Source organism: Gallinula chloropus, assembly GCF_964237585.1.
Source record: "Gallinula chloropus genome assembly, chromosome: 3".
Classification (NCBI taxonomy): domain Eukaryota; kingdom Metazoa; phylum Chordata; class Aves; order Gruiformes; family Rallidae; genus Gallinula; species Gallinula chloropus.
Genome location: NC_140087.1, coordinates 112,329,027 through 112,351,973, shown reverse-complemented (window position 1 = coordinate 112,351,973; position 22,947 = coordinate 112,329,027). Strand labels below are relative to the sequence as shown.

The following is a 22,947-nucleotide window of genomic DNA, read 5'->3' as shown; positions in this document are numbered from 1 at the left end:
GCTGCCACCGCCCGTCTGGCTGCCCCGGCAGCAAGAACGGGCGAGCGGGCTGTAGATAAGACTCCTCCATGTTCCCTTTGCCACCCTCGGTGCGTACTATCACTATACAAGCCGGAGGCGGGATGAAAAACCCCTTGGATGGGCAGGAGGAGGAGATGCCTCCCCCTCCGCCGGAGTTGCCTCCGTTACATAGCTCCTGCCCCCCGGCGTCAGCCCCGCCGTTTCCCAGTACAAATCCCTTTGCTGAAAACACGGGGGTAAGGGAAAGCCGGCACAAATTTTGGCAAGAGATAGCGGAACAGGCTGTAGCTGCTGGTGACTTAGAGGTAGCTGCCGAAATCGCGCACGCTTTCCCAGTAGTTTATTCTGCCCCTGATGCACAAGGGAATGTAGCTGTTGCGATTCAGAGCCTAAATTGGAAGTTACTAACGAAGCTTCACGCGACCGTGAACGAGTCGGGTATAAAGGGAGAGCCCACAAGACAAATGCTAGACTACATCTGGGGGACGAATTTGTTGCTGCCTAATGATATCCATAGTATAACGAAGTTAATTCTTACTCAACACCAGCAATTGCTTTTTGGAGCCCATTGGCAGGCTCGGTGCCATCAATCAGTAGCTGAGCAGCGTCCCCCTGGGGATCCCTTACACGGTGTTACTTTGGATGAGTTGTTAGGCTTGGGTAATTGGGTGAGAACAGAGGCACAGGCATTATTGGGTGCAGATAAGATTAAGGAAAGTATGCGTTTGGCTTGCCAAGCAGCCCGGATGGTTTCCTTCGTATATGAGCATTAAGCAGGGTAGAGAGGAGCCATTTGGCCTCTTTGTTGACCATGTGGCAGGTGCCATAATAGCAGCTGGAACTCCCGAATATTTGCATGGGACTTTGCTAAAACAATGTGCACTTCAAAATTGTAATAGTACCACTCGAAATATACTTGCTACCCTGCCTGCCACATGGACAATTGAAGAAGCATTGGAGCGCATGTCTCAGGTCCCGGTAGGGTCTCAGGCTATGCTGGTTAATGCCATAAAAGAGTTGGGTATAGGTTTGAGAGATCAGGCAAGGGCTATGCAGAATCAGGTTCTTGCAGCCCTTGCGCCCCTGCACCTGCAAACCTCCAGACAGCGACAAGGCGGCCGTGGCTCGACTCGTTGGCGATGCTTCCATTGTGGTATTATTAATAGGCCGCTCTTCTGCTACCATGAAAGGACTTAATATACTAGTGGGATTGATCGATAAAGACTTAACAGGGAAATTCAAATTATGGCCCAAACAATGTTCCCACCTCTTTTTATTGAAAGGGGCACCAAGGTGGCACAGTTAATTCCTTTACCCCATCTTGCTGGAGCCCTTCCACCGCTACAAGAACAACCTCAAGGGCAGGGCAGTTTTGGATCAACCAGAACCATGGCCCTATTGACTGTCGGTTTACATCAGCGTCCACGACGTCCGGTGCGGATACAGTAGGCAAATCAAACTTTGTCACTTATTGCCCTATTGGACACCGGAGCTGATGTGTCCATAATCAGCTCACATATGTGGCCAGACCAGTGGCTGACTTATGCCACCAGTGACTCAGTTGCAGGAGTGGGAGGTTTAACCCTCGCTCGCAGGTCGCCTCTTTTACATTGGACAATAGGGGATAAAGAGATAAGTTGCTGTGTCTCTGTTATTTTACTCCCCAGCAGGGTACATGCCTTGATTGGTCGTGACATCTTGTCCCAAATGGGGATGGTTCTCACCTCGGACCTCCCTTTTTAGGAGTGGCCATTGCTTGGACTTTCCCGATCCCACTCAAATGGAAATCTGAAGAACCAGTGTGGATTGAGCAGTGGCCACTGAAGAGGGAAAGCCTGCAGCAAGCACATCAATTGGTACAGGAGCAGTACTCCCAAGGACATTTGCGCTTGTCAACCAGCCCTTGGAATACTCTCATATGTATTAACGATAGTATAACAGAAAGCCGTTAGCCATAATAAATTGAAGCTTGCTGATTACTCATATTGAGCATATCCTTGTCTTCCCTCCGTCGCGACAGGATCCTATCCCTAAGTCACATAGTTGGAAAGCCCTCCCCCATTTGATTCGAAAACCTTCATGTCCTTGTTACTGCAGATAAAAGGTTTAAAAGTAATTTCCAGTATTAATAATGTTGTTTAACACTCAGAAGGATGAAAAGCATCCTCCAATTTAAGATCTTTATCCTGAAAGGTTTACTTATGTTATTAATCAGCCATTCTTACTGTTGTACCACAGGCTTTATTTGGACTATTTCTGTCAATTCGGCTTGTAGGATAAAACACACAAGCTAACAATTAAAATATGTAATTGTTAAAGGAATCCACTCATTTTGCACACCTGGCATTTGTAATCATTCAAAGCATTTAGAAACTACATTTAAATAAATTTGAAAATGGAGTCAAAACTATGATTTTTTTTTTAGATTAAAAAATCCAATATATTTTGAAGAGCTTTGCAATTCAACTATACAAAATATTCTATCAGTAGTTTGCATGCTGAGGACATATAATGACAGCTGTGCTTGCTTCAAACCTACCCTGCTCTTGCAGCTGGGAAGGCCAATGGTATCCTGGGCTCCATCAGAAGAGGGGTGCCCAGCAGGGACAGGGAGGGGATTGTCCCTCTCTACTCTGCCCTCGTGAGGCCCCATCTGGAGTCCTGTGTCCAGATCTGGGGCTCCCAGTACAAGAAAGATGTGGAACTGTTGGAGAGGGTTCAGAGGAGCCATGAAGATGATTAGAGGGCTGGAGTATCTCCCCTATGAAGAGAGGCTGAGGGAGCTGGGCTTGTTCAGCTTGGAGAAGAGAAGGCTGAGGGTAGACAATGGCAGGACAAGGGGGAATGGATTGAAGCTAAAGGGGGGAAGGTTTAAATTAGATATTGTGGGAAGATCTTTGCAGAGAGAATCGTAGGGTGCTGGAACGGGCTGACCAGAGGATGTCCCATCCCTGGAGGTGTTCAAGGCCAGGATGGATGGAGCTCTGGGGACCTTTGTGTAGGTCCAGGCCTGGAGGTTGGTGGCCCTGCCTGTGTCAGGGGGGTTGGAACTTTATGATTCTTGGGGTCCCTTCCAACCCATGCCATTCTATGATCCTGTGACAACAGATACAATTGCAAGGAAGACTGGTAGGCAGAAGTAATCTTGTTCACTGCACGTGCGAATGAGACTTCAGACATGTCTATACAGTAGCAGTAAGTTAGAATACAATACTAAACAGCACAGGTGAACATGGGACACAGCTTCAGCGAGGGCTAAAAATGAGGCTATAAGCTCTCCAAGACTGCTGGATTGGTCTGTGCTTGATATTTTGTGATCTGTCCCCAGTGATATTAGTTTCTTGTAGTTCAATTGAAGTTAGCGTGGGACAACCTCCCTACACTATTCTTGCTTCCTCAAAGTGCTGTGTAGGCATATTTTTCCTGTAAGTCACAGAGCTTTGTATCCAGCACTTCACTTTGCTTACTTTCATGTCCTCTGCTTAGAAATGAGTATTACATATGGATTTATAGGGCCAGAAGTATGCCTCTGCCTCTGTAATTGGTAAGAATAAACAAGTTGTAAATCTAATGAAGACTTTTCAACTTCTTGGCAATTGGAAGTGGATGACATCAGTCCCATTTACTCTAAGGCCAGTTGACAGATGAAATGTATAATTTCATATGATAGTGGAAAATTGTCCTGGAGGCCAGATGTGTCTTGCAAGCTGTCAGCTGGGCAGGCTTTGCTTCCTGCATTATCTTTCATAACTCCATTTTACATTATAAAGGATAGTATTTACATTCGATTCTTCTGAGCAATTATCTCGCCTCACTTTGTGAACACCAGATAAAATACCATGATCTAAGTGACTTCTTCAAAATAGAACATACCAGCATGTCCTATCAGCTGAAAATTTTTATTTTAAATATAGATGTATTTGTTGATATGGAAGGAGTAATTATAGTGTTTTAATTATCGGGGCAGTAGAACTTTAATGCAGAGAACTGTTAGGAAAAGAACTAAATTTAATTTGTTGGGTGGTATTTTAAAATTATTTTTATTCTGAGCAGAATATTTCAGGTGGCAGGCACCTACAACCATCATCTAGTCTAGCTGCCCGACCACAGGCATTTCTTAAACTACCTTTAGCTATCTTAATGCAGCTCGAAGATGCTCACAGGGGTTCAGCCAGCTTTGTTTTATAGTTCTGTCTTACCTATGTGCTTCTAAATTGGCATCAGTCAAAAGGCTGGGTGCTCGGTGCTCCTCACTCTCACTTCCTCACTGAAGTTCATGTAACTTCAATAAATGATGTGATATTAATCTGTGGCTGATTCTACTTCTCTGCATTCCCAGATAGCCTCTCTGAGAAGAGGGGAATGCACTAAATTTGAGAAGACATAGCATCGAAAACTTGGCTTCACAATGATCCTCCTTTGATGTTGAACAAATTGCGTATCACAGAATCACAGAACGTTAAGAGTTGGAAGGGACTTTGAAATATCATCTAGTCCAACTCCCCTCCCAAAGCAGGATCACCTAGATCAGGCTGCACATGGTGGCAGCCAGATGGGCTTTGAATCTCTCCAGAGAAGGAGCCTCTGCAACCTCTCTGGGCAGCCTGTCCCTGTGCTCCGTCACCCTCACAGTGAACAAGTTCCTTCTTATATTCACATGGAACTTCCTCTGCTCCAGCTTGTACACGCTGCTTATTGCTTATATTTCAGTGTTTGTGAGACTTGCACTGCAGAGTGCTTAGCTGCCATGAAAGCAAGGGCATGCCCTGGGAGATATGGCACTTCTGTCCCTCCTGTGTCTGGTAAGCAAGTTTTCAGAGCGGGATGCAGAAGACACAAGACAGACCATCTTCAGTACCTCTCTCATATTCCCATTTTGTGTCAATCAGCTTCAAAATAGCTTTGGTATGGGAAATATTTATTTTGCAGCTAGGCCCAACGTATTTTGGAGTCAGCGCTGCAGAGCCAGGCTGTTCCTGCAGCCCCTTGTGCCCCTCATGAGGGCACAAATCCAGGCTCGATCCTTCCCTCTTCCCCCTGCCCTGCCCAGTGTCCCAAGCACTTTGTAACCATGGCCATGGGGCTTCCTTGCTCTAACACACTGAATTAGGGCATTACTCCTGACTGCCCAGACCTGCTCGTGTGTGCCGGCAGCACCTTCCGAGGGAGCAGGAATGGCCTCAGCCACAGTCACTCGTTACCTCACTCAACTGTAATGCGTGGGGCAACACCAAGCGTGGGCTACTCTGTGGGTGCACTGACACAAGCTGTACTAATAAAAACCCATGCACATACTGTGGCATTTACAAGCTTTCACGTTTTTCTTCATGTGTGACCAATGTGGCCGTTACTACTGAACTGCCACAGTGCTTCTACCCAAGGCGAGCATGGCCCCTGGGACAGGCTGCCCAGAGAGGAGCATGACCCCTGGGACAGGCTGCCCAGAGAGGTTATGGAGGCTCCTTCTCTGGAGAGATTTAAAGCCCGCCTGGCTGTCACCCTGTGCAGCCTGCTCTGGGTGACAGTGCTCTGGCAGGGAGTTGGACTGGATGATCTCCAGAGGTCCCTTTCAACCCCCACTGCTCTGTGACTCTGTGATCAGTAATGTGCTGTTGGCCACTGTGCTGGGGTGGGGTAACCCCCAGCCCACGTCTCCACTCAGGGGAAGGAGGGAGGGAGAAGGAAGGAAGGAAGGAAGGAAGGAAGGAAGGAAGGAAGGAAGGAAGGAAGGAAGGAAGGAAGGAAGGAAGGAAGGAAGGAAGGAAGGAAGGAAGGAAGGAAGGAAGGAAGGAAGGAAGGAAGGAAGGAAGGAAGGAAGGAAGGAAGGAAGGAAGGAAGGAAGGAAGGAAGGAAGGAAGGAAGGAAGGAAGGAAGGAAGGAAGGAAGGAAGGAAGGAAGGAAGGAAGGAAGGAAGGAAGGAAGGAAGGAAGGAAGGAAGGAAGGAAGGAAGGAAGGAAGGAAGGAAGGAAGGAAGGAAGGAAGGAAGGAAGGAAGGAAGGAAGGAAGGAAGGAAGGAAGGAAGGAAGGAAGGAAGGAAGGAAGGAAGGAAGGAAGGAAGGAAGGAAGGAAGGAAGGAAGGAAGGAAGGAAGGAAGGAAGGAAGGAAGGAAGGAAGGAAGGAAGGAAGGAAGGAAGGAAGGAAGGAAGGAAGGAAGGAAGGAAGGAAGGAAGGAAGGAAGGAAGGAAGGAAGGAAGGAAGGAAGGAAGGAAGGAAGGAAGGAAGGAAGGAAGGAAGGAAGGAAGGAAGGAAGGAAGGAAGGAAGGAAGGAAGGAAGGAAGGAAGGAAGGAAGGAAGGAAGGAAGGAAGGAAGGAAGGAAGGAAGGAAGGAAGGAAGGAAGGAAGGAAGGAAGGAAGGAAGGAAGGAAGGAAGGAAGGAAGGAAGGAAGGAAGGAAGGAAGGAAGGAAGGAAGGAAGGAAGGAAGGAAGGAAGGAAGGAAGGAAGGAAGGAAGGAAGGAAGGAAGGAAGGAAGGAAGGAAGGAAGGAAGGAAGGAAGGAAAGAAGGAAGGGAGGGAGGGAGGGAGGGAGGGAAGGAGGGAGGGAGGGAGGGAGGTTAGGAGGGCAACCGCCGCTCAGGTCGGGCCCGCATCTAGCGGTTGGCAGCACCTCAGGCACCGCCCCCTAGCGGGAGCTGGCGCGGCTGGCGCCAGAGGGCGGGCAGGCGGGCGCCGGCGGGAGATTCACGTCCCTCTTCTCTTGCTCCCGGAAGTAAAGCAGAGCGCGGCCGGAGCGGGCTTCCGGCGGCCGTTGCCAGGGTGACGCGGTTAGCAGGGAGGCCGCGCTGGGTCCGCCGCGAGGAGCCGTGCGGGCTGGCAGCGCTCGCCTGCTCGCTCCTCCGCCATGTTCATCTACCTGTGCAAGAAGGTGCTCCTGGGGCGCGGGGCGGCCGAGGCGGGAAGGCAGCCCTCGGGGCAGGCGGAGTTCCCGCTCCCTTCCCCCACCCGCCCTGGGGATCGGGCTGAGGGACCTTCGGCGTTCCCTCCCGCTGCCCGCGGCTCTGCTGGCGCTGGCGGTAGGGCTGGGAGCTTGGTCCCTGCCTACGGTGCTGCCCGGCTCTGTCCTCGGCCCGGGTGTGGGGCTTCTTTGGTCTTCAGCTGTTTCCCAAGCGGTGCTCCCCTGGAGGCGTTGGGCGTAGCTGGAGAGCGGCCCGTGGCGGCCCTGTGCCACCCCCTTTACCTGGTTTGCTGCTCATGGCACCTGCTTTACGCGCCTCCGAGGACGCCCTGTTACCGTGTACTGTTTTGAAGCGCCGTGTTGCACAGTTTAGCTGGTGCTTGTAATTCTAATTGTCTTCCGTCTCCTTTGGCATGCACTGATCTGTTGATAGACGTAAGCTTATCCCGTGTGCGCTTGGAGGTGTCTTTAGGGTGTTCAGAAGGGAGTATTTTAAAATAAAACATGATTCTTGCAACTCTATAGAGATGGCAAAATATTTCTCTTTCAGATTGCAATTCCTGGTAATGTTCGGTTAAGATGTATTTCCTGGAACAAGGACCAAGGCTTCATAGCCTGTGGTGGCGAGGATGGATTACTGAAAGTTTTAAAATTAGAAACACAGGCAGGTAAAGGAGACTTTTTTATTTCTTCTTTCTCTTTTTTTTTTTTTAGGAGTAAAATACACCATACTTCAGAATTCCAAAAGCATAAACCCTTCCACAGATTATTTGATGATATTACATCTGTTTGAAATCTCTACATACATAGGCATGTATTGGCATAAACATTCAATGTGCTGTCAGTTTCTTTTGAACAGTTTTCCTTCAGCTTTCCTTACAAGGCACATATGTTTGTATACCTGATCTGCTGGAATTTTCTTCAGTGCTGCTTTTTTTTCAAGTCATGTTTCATTCTTGTTCTTTTTGTATAGGCTTCCAGTTGTTTGGAACTTCCTTCATTATTAATTATTGATTCTGTTTGAATGTACTCTAGGATCTTCATTGTTTTAGGAAGACCTTCATTGTTTTAGGAAGAAAGTTGTGGTGGTGGTTTTTTAAATATGTTTCAAGAGAAGTAAAATCTCATACATTTTCAAATTCTTTGAAATCTTTTTCTGAGTGTAACAAAATGTGATACCCATAGTTGTTGTTGTTGTGGTTTTTCTGTTGTTTTTGGGGTGGTTTTTTCACCCCCAAAAAACTGCAAGACCATAAAGAGTATATGAATTTGGATGACAGGTGTGAATGCAAAACACGTTGAGCTGAGATGGTGGAAAATTCATCCTGCAGTTAGAATTTACATACTTCTAGGTCAATAATTTTATTAGTGTGAATAGTGATTAGAGCTGCAATACTGATAGAGACACAGTAATGTATGTGCTTTATTAGGTTTATTTTATAGCTATTTTTGTTATTTTTAGATGGAGGAAAAATAAAGGGACTTGCAGCTCCTAGCAATCTTTCTGTGAATCAGACTCTTGAAGGTCATAGTGGTAAGTGACTTTGGGCATTTAATGCACTTTTGGTTAGAATTAAAAAATACAAACTTCTGTGAAGTTGATAGTTTTGCTATAATTTATTATAAGCCTGAAATAAACTTTATCAGTATTGAACTCTGGTATGTAACAGCTTGGCTGCCTGTCTTTACCACATTACCTGATGGAGGATCTACAGCTGATCTTCCACAGTCTGCGAGTGAATTACTGGGTTGGGAATGCAACTGGTGTAGCCTCACCTCAGTTCTCTTGGCTGATACGGTGTGTGGGATGCAGCGTGCGTGCTGCACAAACCTCCAGTCTGCTTGTAACGATCTAAGGTTTGCTTCTGGATTTTGCAAGGTTAAGTCCATGAACTTTGACGTTACAGCCTAAACTTGTGCTTTGTATTACCTCAGGCTTTTCTTTTTCTGATTTATTTGGAGACATTTTTTTTCTAAATCAATTTTGCAGTGGTACTGGTAGTACTTGTCATCTCTGACTTCAGTGTGGTTAATCTGGAAGTGCTACTCAGTTGTGTGGGCCTGGTTATATATTTTTAGGTGTTTACATGGAAGATCATGATACATTTGCTCCCATACATTTGTTCACATACTGCCTTGGTAGATGACAGATAAAGAATACTTTATAGCAGAAGAGAAAAGCTAAACAGATGGGTAGTTGATGCTGGAATTCCCAAGTTAAAGGAATGATGATGTTCTACTGTGGTTTAAAAAAAAAAAAAGAGAGCAATTTTTTCTTACACTGTATATATGAAGTGTAAAACTCTATGTGACAGGCTAACATCAGAAATGAGATTGAAAGCCTTCCTAAGCATTTTTTCTAGTGACACTTATGTGGAGAAGTTTGTTTTGTTTTGTCTACAGGATATCCTTATATGTCATTGTAGTTTTTTATTTTCTTCTGAAGAAATGAAAGTTAGCTTTCAGTAAATCTGATCTCTGTCTTAAATACATCTTTATTTTCCCTTTATTGACAGAATGTGTAGATGCAGAGAATGTGGTAATGTATGAAGTTTAGAGAGTTTAGAAGGCAGGCTAGAGAAAGATAGTACGTGAAATTAAAAATTGAATGTAGGGAAATGAGATGGGGTGACAACTCTCACATGAGAAGTAATAAACGGTCGTTATATTTTTGTCTAAATTAATTGATTCCTTCCATTATTTGAAGAAATAGTCCATTTACAAGGATGTGCAATTCAATCCTGCCACCGGTCAGGCTATTATTGTAGGAGCCTGGTTAAATGTGATTGAAAAATAATGAATTGTGTGGAACTGATTTTGAGTATATTTTGAATGTGTGTCTTCAATTCTGAAATTTATTGCCATTACCTTATAAAATCCCTGATGTTCAGGGTATTTTTGCATCTGTTGACGAAATTCATGACTGAAATGCAGAAAAATGGAAAGGATACAGAGGATGTAATGACTAGTGGTGAGGGCATGAAGGAGTGTGATGCTTGAAGTAGCCAAATTCATGTCCAGAATTGAACTGATGAAATAAGATGCTGTTTAGAAATGGTTTGAAGATGTTTCAACCCAAGTCAAATATTGAAGGAATTTTGTGCAGAGTGCTGTTTTTGGTAATTGTGAGATAGATTTTGTTTTAGAAGTGAAGCATTACTGATGATCAAACTACTACTAAGAAGAAAAATACTTCTTACGACAGTTTTGTCAGCTTCCCAGACTAACATGTCAGAGGTGGGCAGAAACTGCAAAACTATGATTTGGATTTTGCATATTGAAGCAATATCCTGAGCAGAATTTGGAGAGGATGTTAATCAGTGGGTGACTACAGAAACAAAAGGGACCGTTTAATAGAATTTTGAAAGAGGAAATGAGGGTTATGGAAAGAATGCCTGAAACTAAATCTAAATCAGCCATGCAAATTTCTGAAAAGCTCCAGTTTAAGTTGTGTGTGGTGGGTTTTATTAACTCATTTATATAGTATAAATAAAAAATGTGTATAATTTTCTAGGTTCTGTGCAAGTGGTGACATGGAATGAACAGTATCAAAAACTGACTACCAGTGATCAAAATGGGCTCATCATTGTGTGGATGCTGTATAAAGGTATTTTAGAGGACAAATTTGAGATGGGATAAGTATTCCTCCCACCCCCACCAGCAATTTTAAAAATTCTTCTTCAGAGTTTTTATTTTGCAGTCTGTAAAGTTCAAAATAGATTTAAAACAGTTTTCAAAATGTTCTTGTAACACTTGCCTGCATGTTTTGTAGTGTAGTAGCATATAAAGAGAGATTTATCCTGCAGAGCTACCCTAGGAGAAGATACCAGTTCTTAGCTGTGTGCTTGGTAAACTGCTTTATATTTCTTAGTCTCTTATCTCTGTTACTTCATTCCCTTGGAGGAAGATAGTATATTGAACAAAGAAAAGAAGCAGTGCTTCTCTGTGTAGGATCTGTTTTGGGTATCCTTGTAATATTTAAATAGTCCTGCAAAATGCATCAGGTGCAGACATACTGGTCGGACTACAGGAATTAGCAACCCTGCTTAGATTAGTTAAGTTCTTTCATAAAACCCATCTTTAGAATTGTTTAATTAAGACAGTAAACTAATATGACTTACAGTGTATTACCGTAATTAGCTTTTACTGTTCTTTACCTTTTCACACATAGATGTACTTTTTTGTTGCAATTAAATTCATCTGAAAGCCACCAAACCTCTCAGTCAAACTGACCACTTTCCAGCATGTGTGAAGGAAGAGGAAAATACAGGGTTTTCTTTTTCTTTTGGGGATTTATGTTTAATGAAAAATGGAGATAGAAACTCACTTGATTAGTCTTTCTACCTGATACGTGGTGGCTACTGTCACATCTCTTAGTTTTGGAAAAGAAATGCTGAATTACTTAATACGTATTCCTATGGACTTTTTTTCCCTCTGCTTATGTTTCCTAGTGTATTCTTGTCAGTTCTGAAATAAGGTGAGCACAGATCTCTTCCTGTAGGGCCCCTGTCGGACTTTGGCTACCCTCTCTCATTCCTCATTTGTCAGGTTCTTCTGGGAAATAGCTCACATCTGAACACTTGGTTTCACAGTAATTATACCTGTGTAGTCTGGGGTACACTATAGTATTGTCTTGCTAGAGATTTACTGAAAGGGCAGAACAGCTTTGGTTTTTAATTCCTTTCCAAATGTTATTGCTTCTGTAGCTTTTTGATTAATGTTACATCATAGGGTCACATGTAACCTTGTATCTTGTGTTTACTTATAAGCAGACCATTCTTAAGTTTTTCCATTTTATTGAACAGCTAATTTGATTGCTTGGTAACTTCTGTACACTTCTTGTCTGTCTGTATTATGTTTTATTTGTTGTTAATTTTTTTTAAGCAACTTTAAGGAATTCATGTTGCTACAAAATGTCATCATCCTGTTTGCATTTCTTTTTAATTGAGAGTTCTTCTACTCTTCGAGTTCAGTGATTAGTGTGTACCTTGAATCAACTAGAGGATTATCAAATCAGAAGTATAACTTAGATTTTCATTCATTACTGATAGGTGCTTGGTATGAAGAGATGATTAATAACAGAAATAAATCTGTTGTTCGAAGTATGAGCTGGAATGCTGATGGACAGAAGATTTGTATTGTATATGAAGATGGAGCTGTGATTGTTGGATCAGTGGATGGTAAAATTTCAGCTCTACTAACTCTTTTGGTATTACATAGATTTTGCTTTCAGTATTATGTACATAGTGTCTCTGTTTCTATAGATAAATATAAATAAATAGTTGTGTTCTAATTGTTGCTTTGACTTTCTTTAGCTGCTTAATTTTTTACATTGGTGACTTACATCCCATTTTTAATGTTGTGGTATGTTTATGAAGTAAAATCAATGTCGTGTTACAGGTAATCGCATCTGGGGAAAAGACTTGAAAGGTACCCACCTGTGCCACGTGGCCTGGTCCTCTGATAGCAAAGTTTTACTCTTTGGAATGGCAAATGGAGAGATCCACATTTATGACAATCAGGGAAATTTTATTGTAAGTTCATGGTGGTATGTTAAAGGTATTAACTTCAATAGGCATAAAAATCTTACTTCCTCTTTATTTATTTCGTGTCTGTTTAGTTGGTGGACTTCAGAACTGAGAACAATGTCTTGTGCACAAAGCTTTTATTCAAGATTTATGCAGCTGCAGCTTTTTAATATAAGTATTTCTTTCTTGGTAGCTATATGAGTAGCACATCAGCTAATGCCTTTTTGCCTTGCAATAGTTATTGAAAATATAAAAATAAGCCTGGTGATACTAATGAAGTTAGGCTCATGCTAAAAGTACTAGTGTACTTTTAGAATAAAGCAGTAGTTTATATTTTATTTAGAGCTCTTGTAATTTTTTATTACACCCTGGTAATAAGTTGAAAATTGCAAAGAAGTAACTATAATATTGCTGCATCCTTACACCTGAGATTTACTTACTTTTATCTACCTATTTGGAATATTTGAATATGACTGTGACAAAATGCTAAACAGAAGTAAAACAGACTTTGAAAAAAGAGCAATGTATTTGGAACCATATTCTTGACATATTATTGATCATATTCTTGATGCATATTATGCTGAATTTTCTCCTCCTCTTCCCTTCCCTAAAAAAGTACTATTCCCATTTTTTTTAAATTTCTTTAACTCTTCACTGTATCTTTCTTTCTTCTCACTGTGTGAGTCATGGTCTTTCTAGCATGTGCAGTAAATTACTGAAATTCTTTAAATAATTTATTGTTGCTCCTCCTGTCCCATAACCTTTAGTCAACAATGTGTGGTTGTGCGCTCCCTCTCCCTCCCTGCACTCCTCCTTCCCTTCCTCCCTCCCTTCCATAAGTTACCTGGTAGCCCTCCCTAAAGTGATCCTTTCAGAAAAAGCCCTTAGCTGTGTTGCCAGTTGTACAGGGCTAACTGTGACAAAAGTAAACTTATTTTAATTGGTGTTCTAATTCAGACACTTAATTTTTCCAGTTAGTTTTCTGTATTATTCAAGAGACTATTGAAAAGAAAACTTTAGTCCAAACTTTTGAAAACTTTTTTTCTTTGTAAAAGAATAGGTTGGGTTTTTTTCCTCCCCCAGAGTTCTAGCAGGGTTCCTTATTATGTGCACGTGTGTGTAGTGAAACTTTTTGTGTGCGTGTTTTATTTTAAGTTACTTCTTGAAGAATAAAAATGCCAACACTAAAATGTGTCTTTGTAGTTAAAAGATGTGTTTTCATATGTCTGCTCTGGCTTTGAATAAATAATTTTTTCAAACTTAAAATTTTGAGAATGTGAAAATTTTTGTTCCGGGCAGAAAAATATTTTAGACATCTGATCTTTTGCAAGGTATCAGTAGAGATAGAAATTGTTCTTTGAAATAACATGTTGTACATGACTTTAAATGATTAACCATCCTTGTCTAGGTGAAAATGAAGCTGAGCTGTTTGGCAAACTTAACTGGAGCCTTCAGTATTGCTGGGATACACTGGTATCATGGTACTGAAGGCTACATTGAACCAGACTGTCCTTGTCTTGCTGTCTGTTATGACAATGGAAGATGCCAGATAATGAGAGATGAGAATGATCACAGTAGGTACAAAATGTGGGCTGCTAATTACTGATATACTGTTGATCCAAAGCCTCTATTTGTGTTGATATTCTTAATGTTTATTTCTTAAAAACTAGATCCTGTTTTGATTGACACTGGTATGAATGTAGTGTGTATTCAGTGGAACCACTGTGGGAGTGTACTGGCAGTGGCAGGCTCGCTAAAAGCAACTTCTCAAGATAAAGATGTAAACATTGTGCAGTTCTACACTCCATTTGGTGAGGTAAAACATAACTTAATAACTTAATGGTTGTTTATGTTAGTGTGTTTTGTCTGTGTAGGCATTACTGGTGGAATTTTGGATGCCAAAACATAGATATTTAGTGTGTTTAACATGCTCTAAGGTATCTAGGATATCCACCTGGATCTGGAAAGATGATACAGAACCAGGTACCCTTTTAGAACAGCAAGTTAGTGGCCAGTGCGAAAATCTGAGTGTATCTCATAAAACAGTAAACAATGGGACCTGTATAGTGTGTATAAATTTGAACAACTAACTTGGATACCTGAGTTCAAACTATAGCTAGTAAGCAATTTGAAATGCTTGGGCAGCAGTTAAGGTGCTCACTTAACATCCCTGTATCATATCTGGAAGCACTTATCTTTCTCCACTGGCTTTGTAAGACAGCCAGGCATCTCTAGATCAGGAGTTCAAAATTAGGCAGTGAGTGCTCCTCTGTATTTTTATGGAATTGGTAAAACTGAGCAAGCAGTATCTAGTATTGGTAAAAGCAATAGCTCAGAAACCTGAAAAAAGGTGAACTGTTTGTAATCTCATTTGTCTGTTGGGGATATTGTTTTGTAATTTTTTTTTGTACTTCCTGTCTTTTTTTATACAATGTTAAATGTTCAACCGTTGAAAGGCAACTTCCCTGTATGTTTTTGTTCATGGTGCTACTCTTTCCTTGCCAAGTAATTTCAGCTAATTTTACTCTTCCTCCTACTAATATGACTGGAAATCATTAAATCAATGTTAGGTAGCAGAGTGTGAGGAAGTTTGTCCCTTGTACAGTGGAAGTAGTGTCGGTCCTGAGGGTAACTGTGCAAGGATAAAGCTGTGTGACCCATGCTGTGATGGGGCAACCTGATGGTCCAATGTCATCTGTAGGGGTTTCCTTAGTTGAAGGTATTTTTGGAACCAAATGTTTCGGTAATAATGTTACGTCTCTTGTAGCTAATGTCCTTCAGATAAACTGAAACTGTTGTGTGTTTAGTGTTTAGAAGTAAATTCTTTAGATTTTGGGACTGTTCTGTACTAGATCTGACACTCAGATCTATGGACATAGCTTTTGGAAGACGGTATCTTCTGTGACTAGTGTGTGACCAGTATTTGAACTTAGTATTTGCATCTGATCAAATTCATGATACAGGTACTAAACCATATAATTTCATTGAAAATTATTTATTTAGCTACAAAGTTGTGCCATCAAAAGGAACATTAGATCTAAGCATAAATATCAGTGTTCTGTTTATTAAATAGTTGTACTTTTTAAAGAATATGAATTATTCACAATCTTACAGTAAATAGTAGAACAATGTATCCTTTTTTACATCTGTATTATTTGCAAACAAAAAGCTTCCCACAAACAAAGGTTTTGTGGGACTAAGGTTACAGCTTTTGAAAACATTATTTTTTTCAATTGTTTCCTTCAATTGAATAAAGATCTAAAAAAAAAAGTTCGAAAGTGTATTTCTTTGCTGGCTCTTAAATTGCAAATGGACATCTAATTGCCTTCCTTAGCCTTTTCTGGAAAGGAAATAGAGAAGGGGAAAACGTTTGTTGCCTCAGTGCAAACTGTGTACCTTTGCAGCTTATTTATTGTGTGCTTTTGGCAGAGATGAGCTGGTATATGTTTTTATTTTTTTTTTGTTTAAAGTATCAGGTGTAGTTAGGGGTGTTGCACATCAACTGATACACTTACAGCAGAAATGTCAGGTACTGTTGTGTTTATTTTAGTAGCAACTGACATTATAAAGGTGATTCAAATTACCAATCAAAGGAAAAAATGTTTATACTGTCATTTGCCAGCTAGTATTTATTTTTGTAGGTTTGAACTACCATTGAGTCCTTGTTTCTTTCTCTCTGACAAAAAATATTTGGGGCAAAAGAACACTTCACAGTAATGCATGTTAAATATCTCCACCTTTGTTTGCATGTGTATTGTAAATTGGGAGTCATTATTTGGTACAGTAAAGAAGATCCACATTTGGTTTTCATCAACTATTAAAACTGTTGGTTATGTTTGTTAGGGTGGTTTTCCTCTGAAAGATTCAGAATCTTTTCCTTTCCTTGTTTTAAGCATTTGCGCACTCTGAAGGTTCCTGGCAAACAGATCTCTGCCTTGTCTTGGGAGGGAAGTGGGCTGAAGATTGCGCTAGCGGTCGATTCTTACATCTATTTTGCAAACATTCGCCCAGATTACAAGGTCTGTAGTATAATGTGGTGTTAATAAACTTTATTAACAAGTTTCCTGTTACCTGTTCTTTTTCTGAATGGTTTGAAGAAGTAGCTTTCTCCAATAGAAAAATCAGTGCTTAACTTATGATTGCTCAGGGTGATCAACACTACTGACTTGAAGTTTTAGTGGCCTGTGAGTGTCTGTGTTGGTGATGGAATGACTTAGCTGTTTTTATCATGAACTAGTGATTATATTTTCATAATAAAGAAATGTATACGTTGTTAGTATTGACAGAATTGGGCATGATGCTAAATTTGGTAGTAGGAGAGGCTGTTGTCATTAAGGCTCCGTTGTTTTCTTTGCCATTTAGTTAAGCTGAGAGGGGTGACTGGGAATTGTTTGGGCCTTTCTTTTAATGTCATTTTTTAGATGGTGAGTTATTAGTTTGAAACCATAAGAGTTGTGTAGAAACCTGAACAATAGATGTGAATGCAACCTGATAGGTATACTTCCTACTTATATTTCAATTCCCAATCTACTTTTTACAAATCTGTATTCAGCTAATTCTAAAAAATCTTATCTACCATATAATGGGTTTTTTATTGTTGCTGTTGTTCAATTTTTAAAGTCAAGACTATTTCATTTAAATTTACAGTTTAACAAAAATAGCAATTACTGTCTAGTGTGCAGTATTGTATACCTTTTTTTTTTTCCTGGCATAGAATATGTTAATTGTCAGCATGTTGCAACTGTGATTACAGAGAGAAATAGAGTGTAATGTGAGGAACATACTGCAGCTATATCAAAATGTATTGTTCCACCTGGTTGTGAAGAATAATTGGTCATAAACACATATCCTCTAGGAAGCAATGTCAGATAGCTTTTTGTAAACCTGCTGGAAAAGACTTTGGAAATTTGAGCTGGAAAATAGTATTGCAGGAAATGCTACCTAATGTTTATTCCAGGAGGTGTGTAACAGCTGGAACACAGGCCTATTGCTTCTTAAAAACTCATCACTATCTATGAGACCATTTTTATTTCAAGATCTGGCACAGTTTGCAAATTAATAATAATTTGAAACCTTAGTTTTAGAAACCTCATGTGTAAGCTCTTTTTTTTCCCTTTTGCGTATTTAAAGTGCAAAAAGTGCTCAAATTAATTAATTTCTGCAGCAAATAAACTCTGAACCTGTTAGCATGCTCAGTATAAATGTTAAATATTTTATTGTAAATTATTTATATAATATATATTACTACTTCTATGTTCATTCTGATTAGACCAGTAATTTCCTTTTAGGAACTAGATATTGGAAAAGGTGACAGTCATTAAATGGTAGAGATTCAAAGTGTCATTAACGTAAGCTGTAGTGCAATGAACCTACAGATGAAGTATTAGTATCCCATTACAATCCAGTTTCCTGTATTTTTTCAAGTATTACCATAATAAGAGAAAGGAGGTGTGTCTAAATTAATACGACAAGACAAGCTATTAATTGAGCTGATCTCTTTGGAACTATTCGGAGTTTACATGGTATCTTTTTGGAGTCTATGGGTCTAGTTATATTTCTTTGTATTTACCTTGTTCAAATCTGCATTGGATTTCACTTCATAACCTCATTATCCAGCATTGTAGGGTCCTTTGCCACTTCTTGATATCAGTTTTAGCTTTGACCAACATGATATACAGTTTACTGAGTTGTTACCTCATAACATATTCCATTCATATAAAATCTGAATATTCAGAATAGTGTAAGTTCCACTTTGCATCTCTAGAAAGTATCCTGTGAGTAGCGCTCTTAGTTGTAAAAAACTACCTTTATTTCAATCCTTTTTTTTTCTTCCTGTGTCAAAAATGAGCTTGATTTTCTTGAAAATCCAAGAAGGTCCTATCAGTTGGGCCATCTTCGTTCATGTGCCTGTTGCCGCTCTGAAAGACATAATAATAAATTAATGAGGTGCAACTTCCAGTGCTAAAAACATGACTGTCCAGTGTGTTGTAATTATCCATGTCCTTCTAATTCAATTATTGTATTATTTTTGCTTTTTACATCCCTACCTTATGTGAAAGCTGGATTTACTGATTTGTGATTCCAGGAATCATAATGCTTTTTGTATCTGGCCTTCCTGTTCCTCTGGCTGTACCCCACAGCACTGGGGTTGAATTCCCATAGAACTCTGCTTGAGTGAAAGCCATTGGGTTCTGACAATTTATTAGCATTCCATTTGTAGATCTATTCTAAAAGTTCTTTTGCTTATACTTTAATTTATCATCTTGGTTTCATTCCCTGTAGAGTGTGGGAACCCTTCTGGTCTGATCTCTATGAAACTCTCTTCTCTCTAGTAAATAATGATGCAGAGAATTTTATTAGTTTTTCTGCAACTGCATCATCATCCTAAGTGGTTTCCTTTATACCTTGTTTGTTTGACAGCTTCACCTCCCTCCTGAGATACTTTCTGATTCTGCTGTGTTAGAAAGGGATTTTGTTATTAGTTTCTATCATTTAAATCAGTTAAATGCAATAGAACACATCTTCATGTTTTTTACAGTATTTGGATATTATTTTTCATCTTTTGCCTTTTTGCTTTTTCTCCTATGTCTTAAATAATTATATTCTCCTGGGGGCAAGTGAGGGTTTTCCTCTGGTGTGGAAGAGGTGATGTGTTATTACAGCTCTCTATATAACTGCTTATTTTTGTCTGCTTAGCAATTGCACTGTTTGATGTGTTTATTATCTTTCCCTTGGGAAATGAACTTTGGGTTTACAGTTCAGTAGTCATAGAGCAAGCACTTTCACAGCAAAAAATACCAACTCACTGGGTATTTCCTATTTGCTGAAGGAGGAAGAAAGGAGAAAGTGAGATTCTGTCACATTTTGAGGTTGATCCTCCCAATTCCAGTAGATTATTCTGCATGATGGGAAGGCTTCCTTTGCCAGTTCAGTACTATGCAAGTAACTTGGGATATGGTTTAGCTTAGGATGGGAATGGTTGGACTTGATGATCTGCAAAGGTCTCTTCCAACCTTGTGATTCTGTGAACTTACTACTGGAGCTGTGTTCACATACTTTTAAGAAAACAGTTCATTACTTGATGGGGAAAGAATATTAAATACTGATTGTGTATAAGAAATAAACACTTTTTTGTAGCTGTGAACAAATTTTACGGAATTCTTACAATTTCTGATAAGTTTTATCAAAATTGTCTCTCTTGGCAGTGGGGTTACTGCTCCAATACAGTTGTTTATGCCTACACACGACCTGATCGTCCAGAATACTGTGTAGTCTTTTGGGACACAAAAAACAATGAGATGTATGTGAAATATGTCAAGAGCTTGATTTCTATAACAACCTGTGGAGACTTCTGCGTTTTAGCAACTAAAGCAGATGAAAATCAACCTCAGGTAAAGACTTTCTTTTAACTTTCACTTGAAATGCTCTGTTCCACGTGTCAGCACTTTACAGCCAGAGTCAGATTAAATGTAAAATTCTGAATCAGTCTCAGAATGTGTCATTCAGTTGTCATCTGACAGAATGGCACTTGAATGGTCTCAGTGTTTGAAAACAAACAATCCCATCAAACAACAAATAGCAAAAATGTGCAATACTGATTCACTGCTTCTATATTTTAACTCCTTGTAGCCATTAGTAACTTAATGAAAAATGAAGCCTTCAAGGTGAATGTTTCTTTAGCAATACTTAGAACAGTTCTCCAAAGAAAAGCTAAAAGCAGGAGAGCATCAGAATGGTAACAAATGTTTATTCAGTCAGAAGTGGAACGAAAAAGGAGAATTTTTTGGGTATATCACGTTACTACTAATTGCTTAGTTTTTTATTTTAAATGTAGTCACAGATCATATGATAAATGTACCCATTGGTTAATGGATGTTGGTTAACATGATACTAACTGCTACGTAGTTTTTCTTCCTGCCTTCATTTCTGAATTATTTTCTGTATCACTTGTATACTGCTTACAAAGGAGGAGCATGAGACCGAATCAATTGGTGCAACGGTAAAAAAAAGTGCTTAGTGCTGCTCTGCTTGATTGTACAAGAAATGATGTACTGTCATAGGGATTCAAAATTATGGCATGTGTGGCCAAAACCATTTGGTGGAATTGAGTGTAATAAAATGAGATTTTTTTTCTGGGTTGTATTTTTTAAATAACAAACAAGCAGTGGAGGGATAATAAACATCTTTCAGTTATTTCAGAGTGGCTGGCATGTTAATTATTAACACTGTTGGGTGGTTCAGCTTTTGGGAAATGAAATGAACAAGAGTAGCAGTTCATTAGAGTTACTTTCTGAAAAACAGATTCATTTTGTGATAGATTTGGTCATTAGAATTGTGATTCCAAGTGAGCAGAATGTACAGCCATAGTTGATGGGGCCAAAAAGACTTAATTTCAGCAGGAACTGTTTAAAGGTATGTGAATGTGAGTAAGTTACGAAGAACTGAATGTTCATACCCATAGCAAGGCTTGAGTTTTCTGCTTTGATCAAATCAGACTGTGCAACCTCCCTTGCCCAGGCATCACCCTGGGTAGGTCCTGCAGCCTGTCTTGGATACTGTTACTCCATCAACCCTTCACAGTCTCTGGTCTACTAACTTAAGAGTATCAGAAATAATTAAAAAGGGCATAAAAAAAGAGATCAATTAAAGAGTAAATGTTGGGATAATTTACCAGAGAAGAATTAATATAAAAGTAATGGAAACAATAAATAGTTTTAAAAGCTGGGTGTGGTTTCCTACAGAGCTGGAGGTGCAACATAACTTTTTGGAAATGAGAAATTTGAGAATGCTCACAGAAAGTTTAACTCATGAACAAAGAAATTAAAAAGTATTATTTTAGAGAGCTGTTTATTGGTAGCAGCACCAGAAAAAAATTGAAAGAAATCCGTCTTCAGAAATTTTTCTTCGAAACACTGAAGTTCATACCAACTATGGCAACAAATGGCAGCTAAGTTCTGCCATTCTCATGTGATTAATGAGCTATCAAGCTGCCAGTTTAAAGCAATAAGTCAGCTACTACAGCTACATGAATTGTTCGAGAGGCAAAAGAGCTATGAAGAACTAATTATCTTCCATTTCCTGGACAGTCATAGCTCTCAGGTGATTGAAGCTTTGGTGGCCCTGTGGTTTGTTGTGTGGGAGTTTTTTTCTGTGGTTTTTGTTTTTAAATCTCAAGACAGTGCAGTGAAAGTCGCTACTTCAGCCTTCTCAGTCAACCCTTGATTTAGGTCTGTAAAAGTATATACATTAGCAATGACAAGCATCGGTGTCTATGTCAATTGTATTTAGTTGCATCTTCCTGAGTTTAACAGCCCAATCCAAGGTATGGCTGTCAAAGCCTTCCTGAGCAGGATTACAAGAAAGGTAAAACTAACAAAACTTACCAGTTATCTGCAGTACTGCAGGACAGAGGGATAGCCTTATTCACAATTCTCACCATGTTGCAACCCTCCTGGAGGTTCAAGGAGATCTGCAAAGGGTAGAACAACTTCTGGGAGCCAGGAAGGGGGTCAGATGCAATTTATTGGATTATGCTTTGCCTGAACAGCTAGGCAAGAGTTGAGTTGCTGAGAAATTGCTGGTGTATTATGCTAGTAAATAATCACAGAGCTCCCCAAAGCAGAGGGTGAGACACTAGCTGTTGTGCCTGCATGTTTTCTGTGGACCCTGCTGGTGGTAAATTCCATGTATCATGTTTTGTCTGGTAGATTTGCTCCTTCACTTGAACAGCTGGTCATTTTCCTGTTCTGTGCTTGGCTTCATTTATAGTGCTAATTGGCAAATATCTCATTACTCTAATGCTTATGCTGCTTTATATTTACTGCAGTCACAGCCCCCTCTGTTTTCTGTTGCTGATCAGCATTAGATTGCGTGAAATGTGGGTTGTGAGCTACACCTTCACAGAAAACCTTGTATAGCTTACTAATTCACAAAACATGTGGTAGTAATGACACTTGCTTTTACTTCCATACAGTATGTGCTGGTTCTCTGCAATTCTATTGGCACACCCTTGGATCCAAAATATATTGATATTGGTAAGCAAATTACAATAGTCTTATTCTGGGTTGGGTTTTGTTGTTTGTTCGTCTGTCTTTTGCCCAGTCTTTATAATGAATTTCTTATGCAAGTCTGTTGTTCAGCGAAACAGTCACTGTGTGCTAATGCCCCTTGCATCCAAATGTGACTTTCCATTCTTTATGTGGTTGTAACTGTGATTTTATATTGGTTTCTCCTACTTGGACTCTCCCTAATGCAATAAACATGTAATCAGGGGCTTCCGGGAGGTGAACTGTAATTTGTGTTGGAAATGACCTATATGACCTATTCTTAATAAAAACAGTGGCTTATAAACCCAGTCCTCGTAAAAATTGGCTAAACTGAAAATGATTCTTCTGGTTAATATAAACTATTTACAATGAAATAAATAAATAAGGGTTTTTTTTTTTTTTTAATGGGTGATCTTGGTGATTCATATTTTTCTTCAGCACGGTGGTAATTCAACTCCTT

General features: G+C 40.0%; 1 protein-coding gene across 2 annotated transcripts in view; it reads left to right on the top strand.

Moving 5' to 3' along the window:
- Positions 1 to 6,859: 6,859 nt before the first annotated feature.
- Positions 6,860 to 22,947, top strand: part of WDR35 (WD repeat domain 35) — a gene marked incomplete at its 5' end in the record, with an annotated part of 46,461 nt that continues 30,373 nt past the window's right edge. Inside the window, 12 exons of one of the 2 annotated variants that reach the window (XM_084261732.1) lie at positions 6,860 to 6,883; positions 7,464 to 7,581; positions 8,376 to 8,447; positions 10,428 to 10,520; positions 11,965 to 12,093; positions 12,314 to 12,447; positions 13,850 to 14,015; positions 14,112 to 14,257; positions 16,335 to 16,460; positions 19,647 to 19,832; positions 20,408 to 20,440; positions 22,415 to 22,475. In XM_084261732.1, the coding sequence (XP_084117858.1) occupies positions 6,860 to 6,883; positions 7,464 to 7,581; positions 8,376 to 8,447; positions 10,428 to 10,520; positions 11,965 to 12,093; positions 12,314 to 12,447; positions 13,850 to 14,015; positions 14,112 to 14,257; positions 16,335 to 16,460; positions 19,647 to 19,832; positions 20,408 to 20,440; positions 22,415 to 22,475 (1,288 nt within the window). The remainder of the gene's footprint in view (positions 6,884 to 7,463; positions 7,582 to 8,375; positions 8,448 to 10,427; positions 10,521 to 11,964; positions 12,094 to 12,313; positions 12,448 to 13,849; positions 14,016 to 14,111; positions 14,258 to 16,334; positions 16,461 to 19,646; positions 19,833 to 20,407; positions 20,441 to 22,414; positions 22,476 to 22,947) is intronic. The other variant, XM_084261733.1, reaches the window with a different exon arrangement.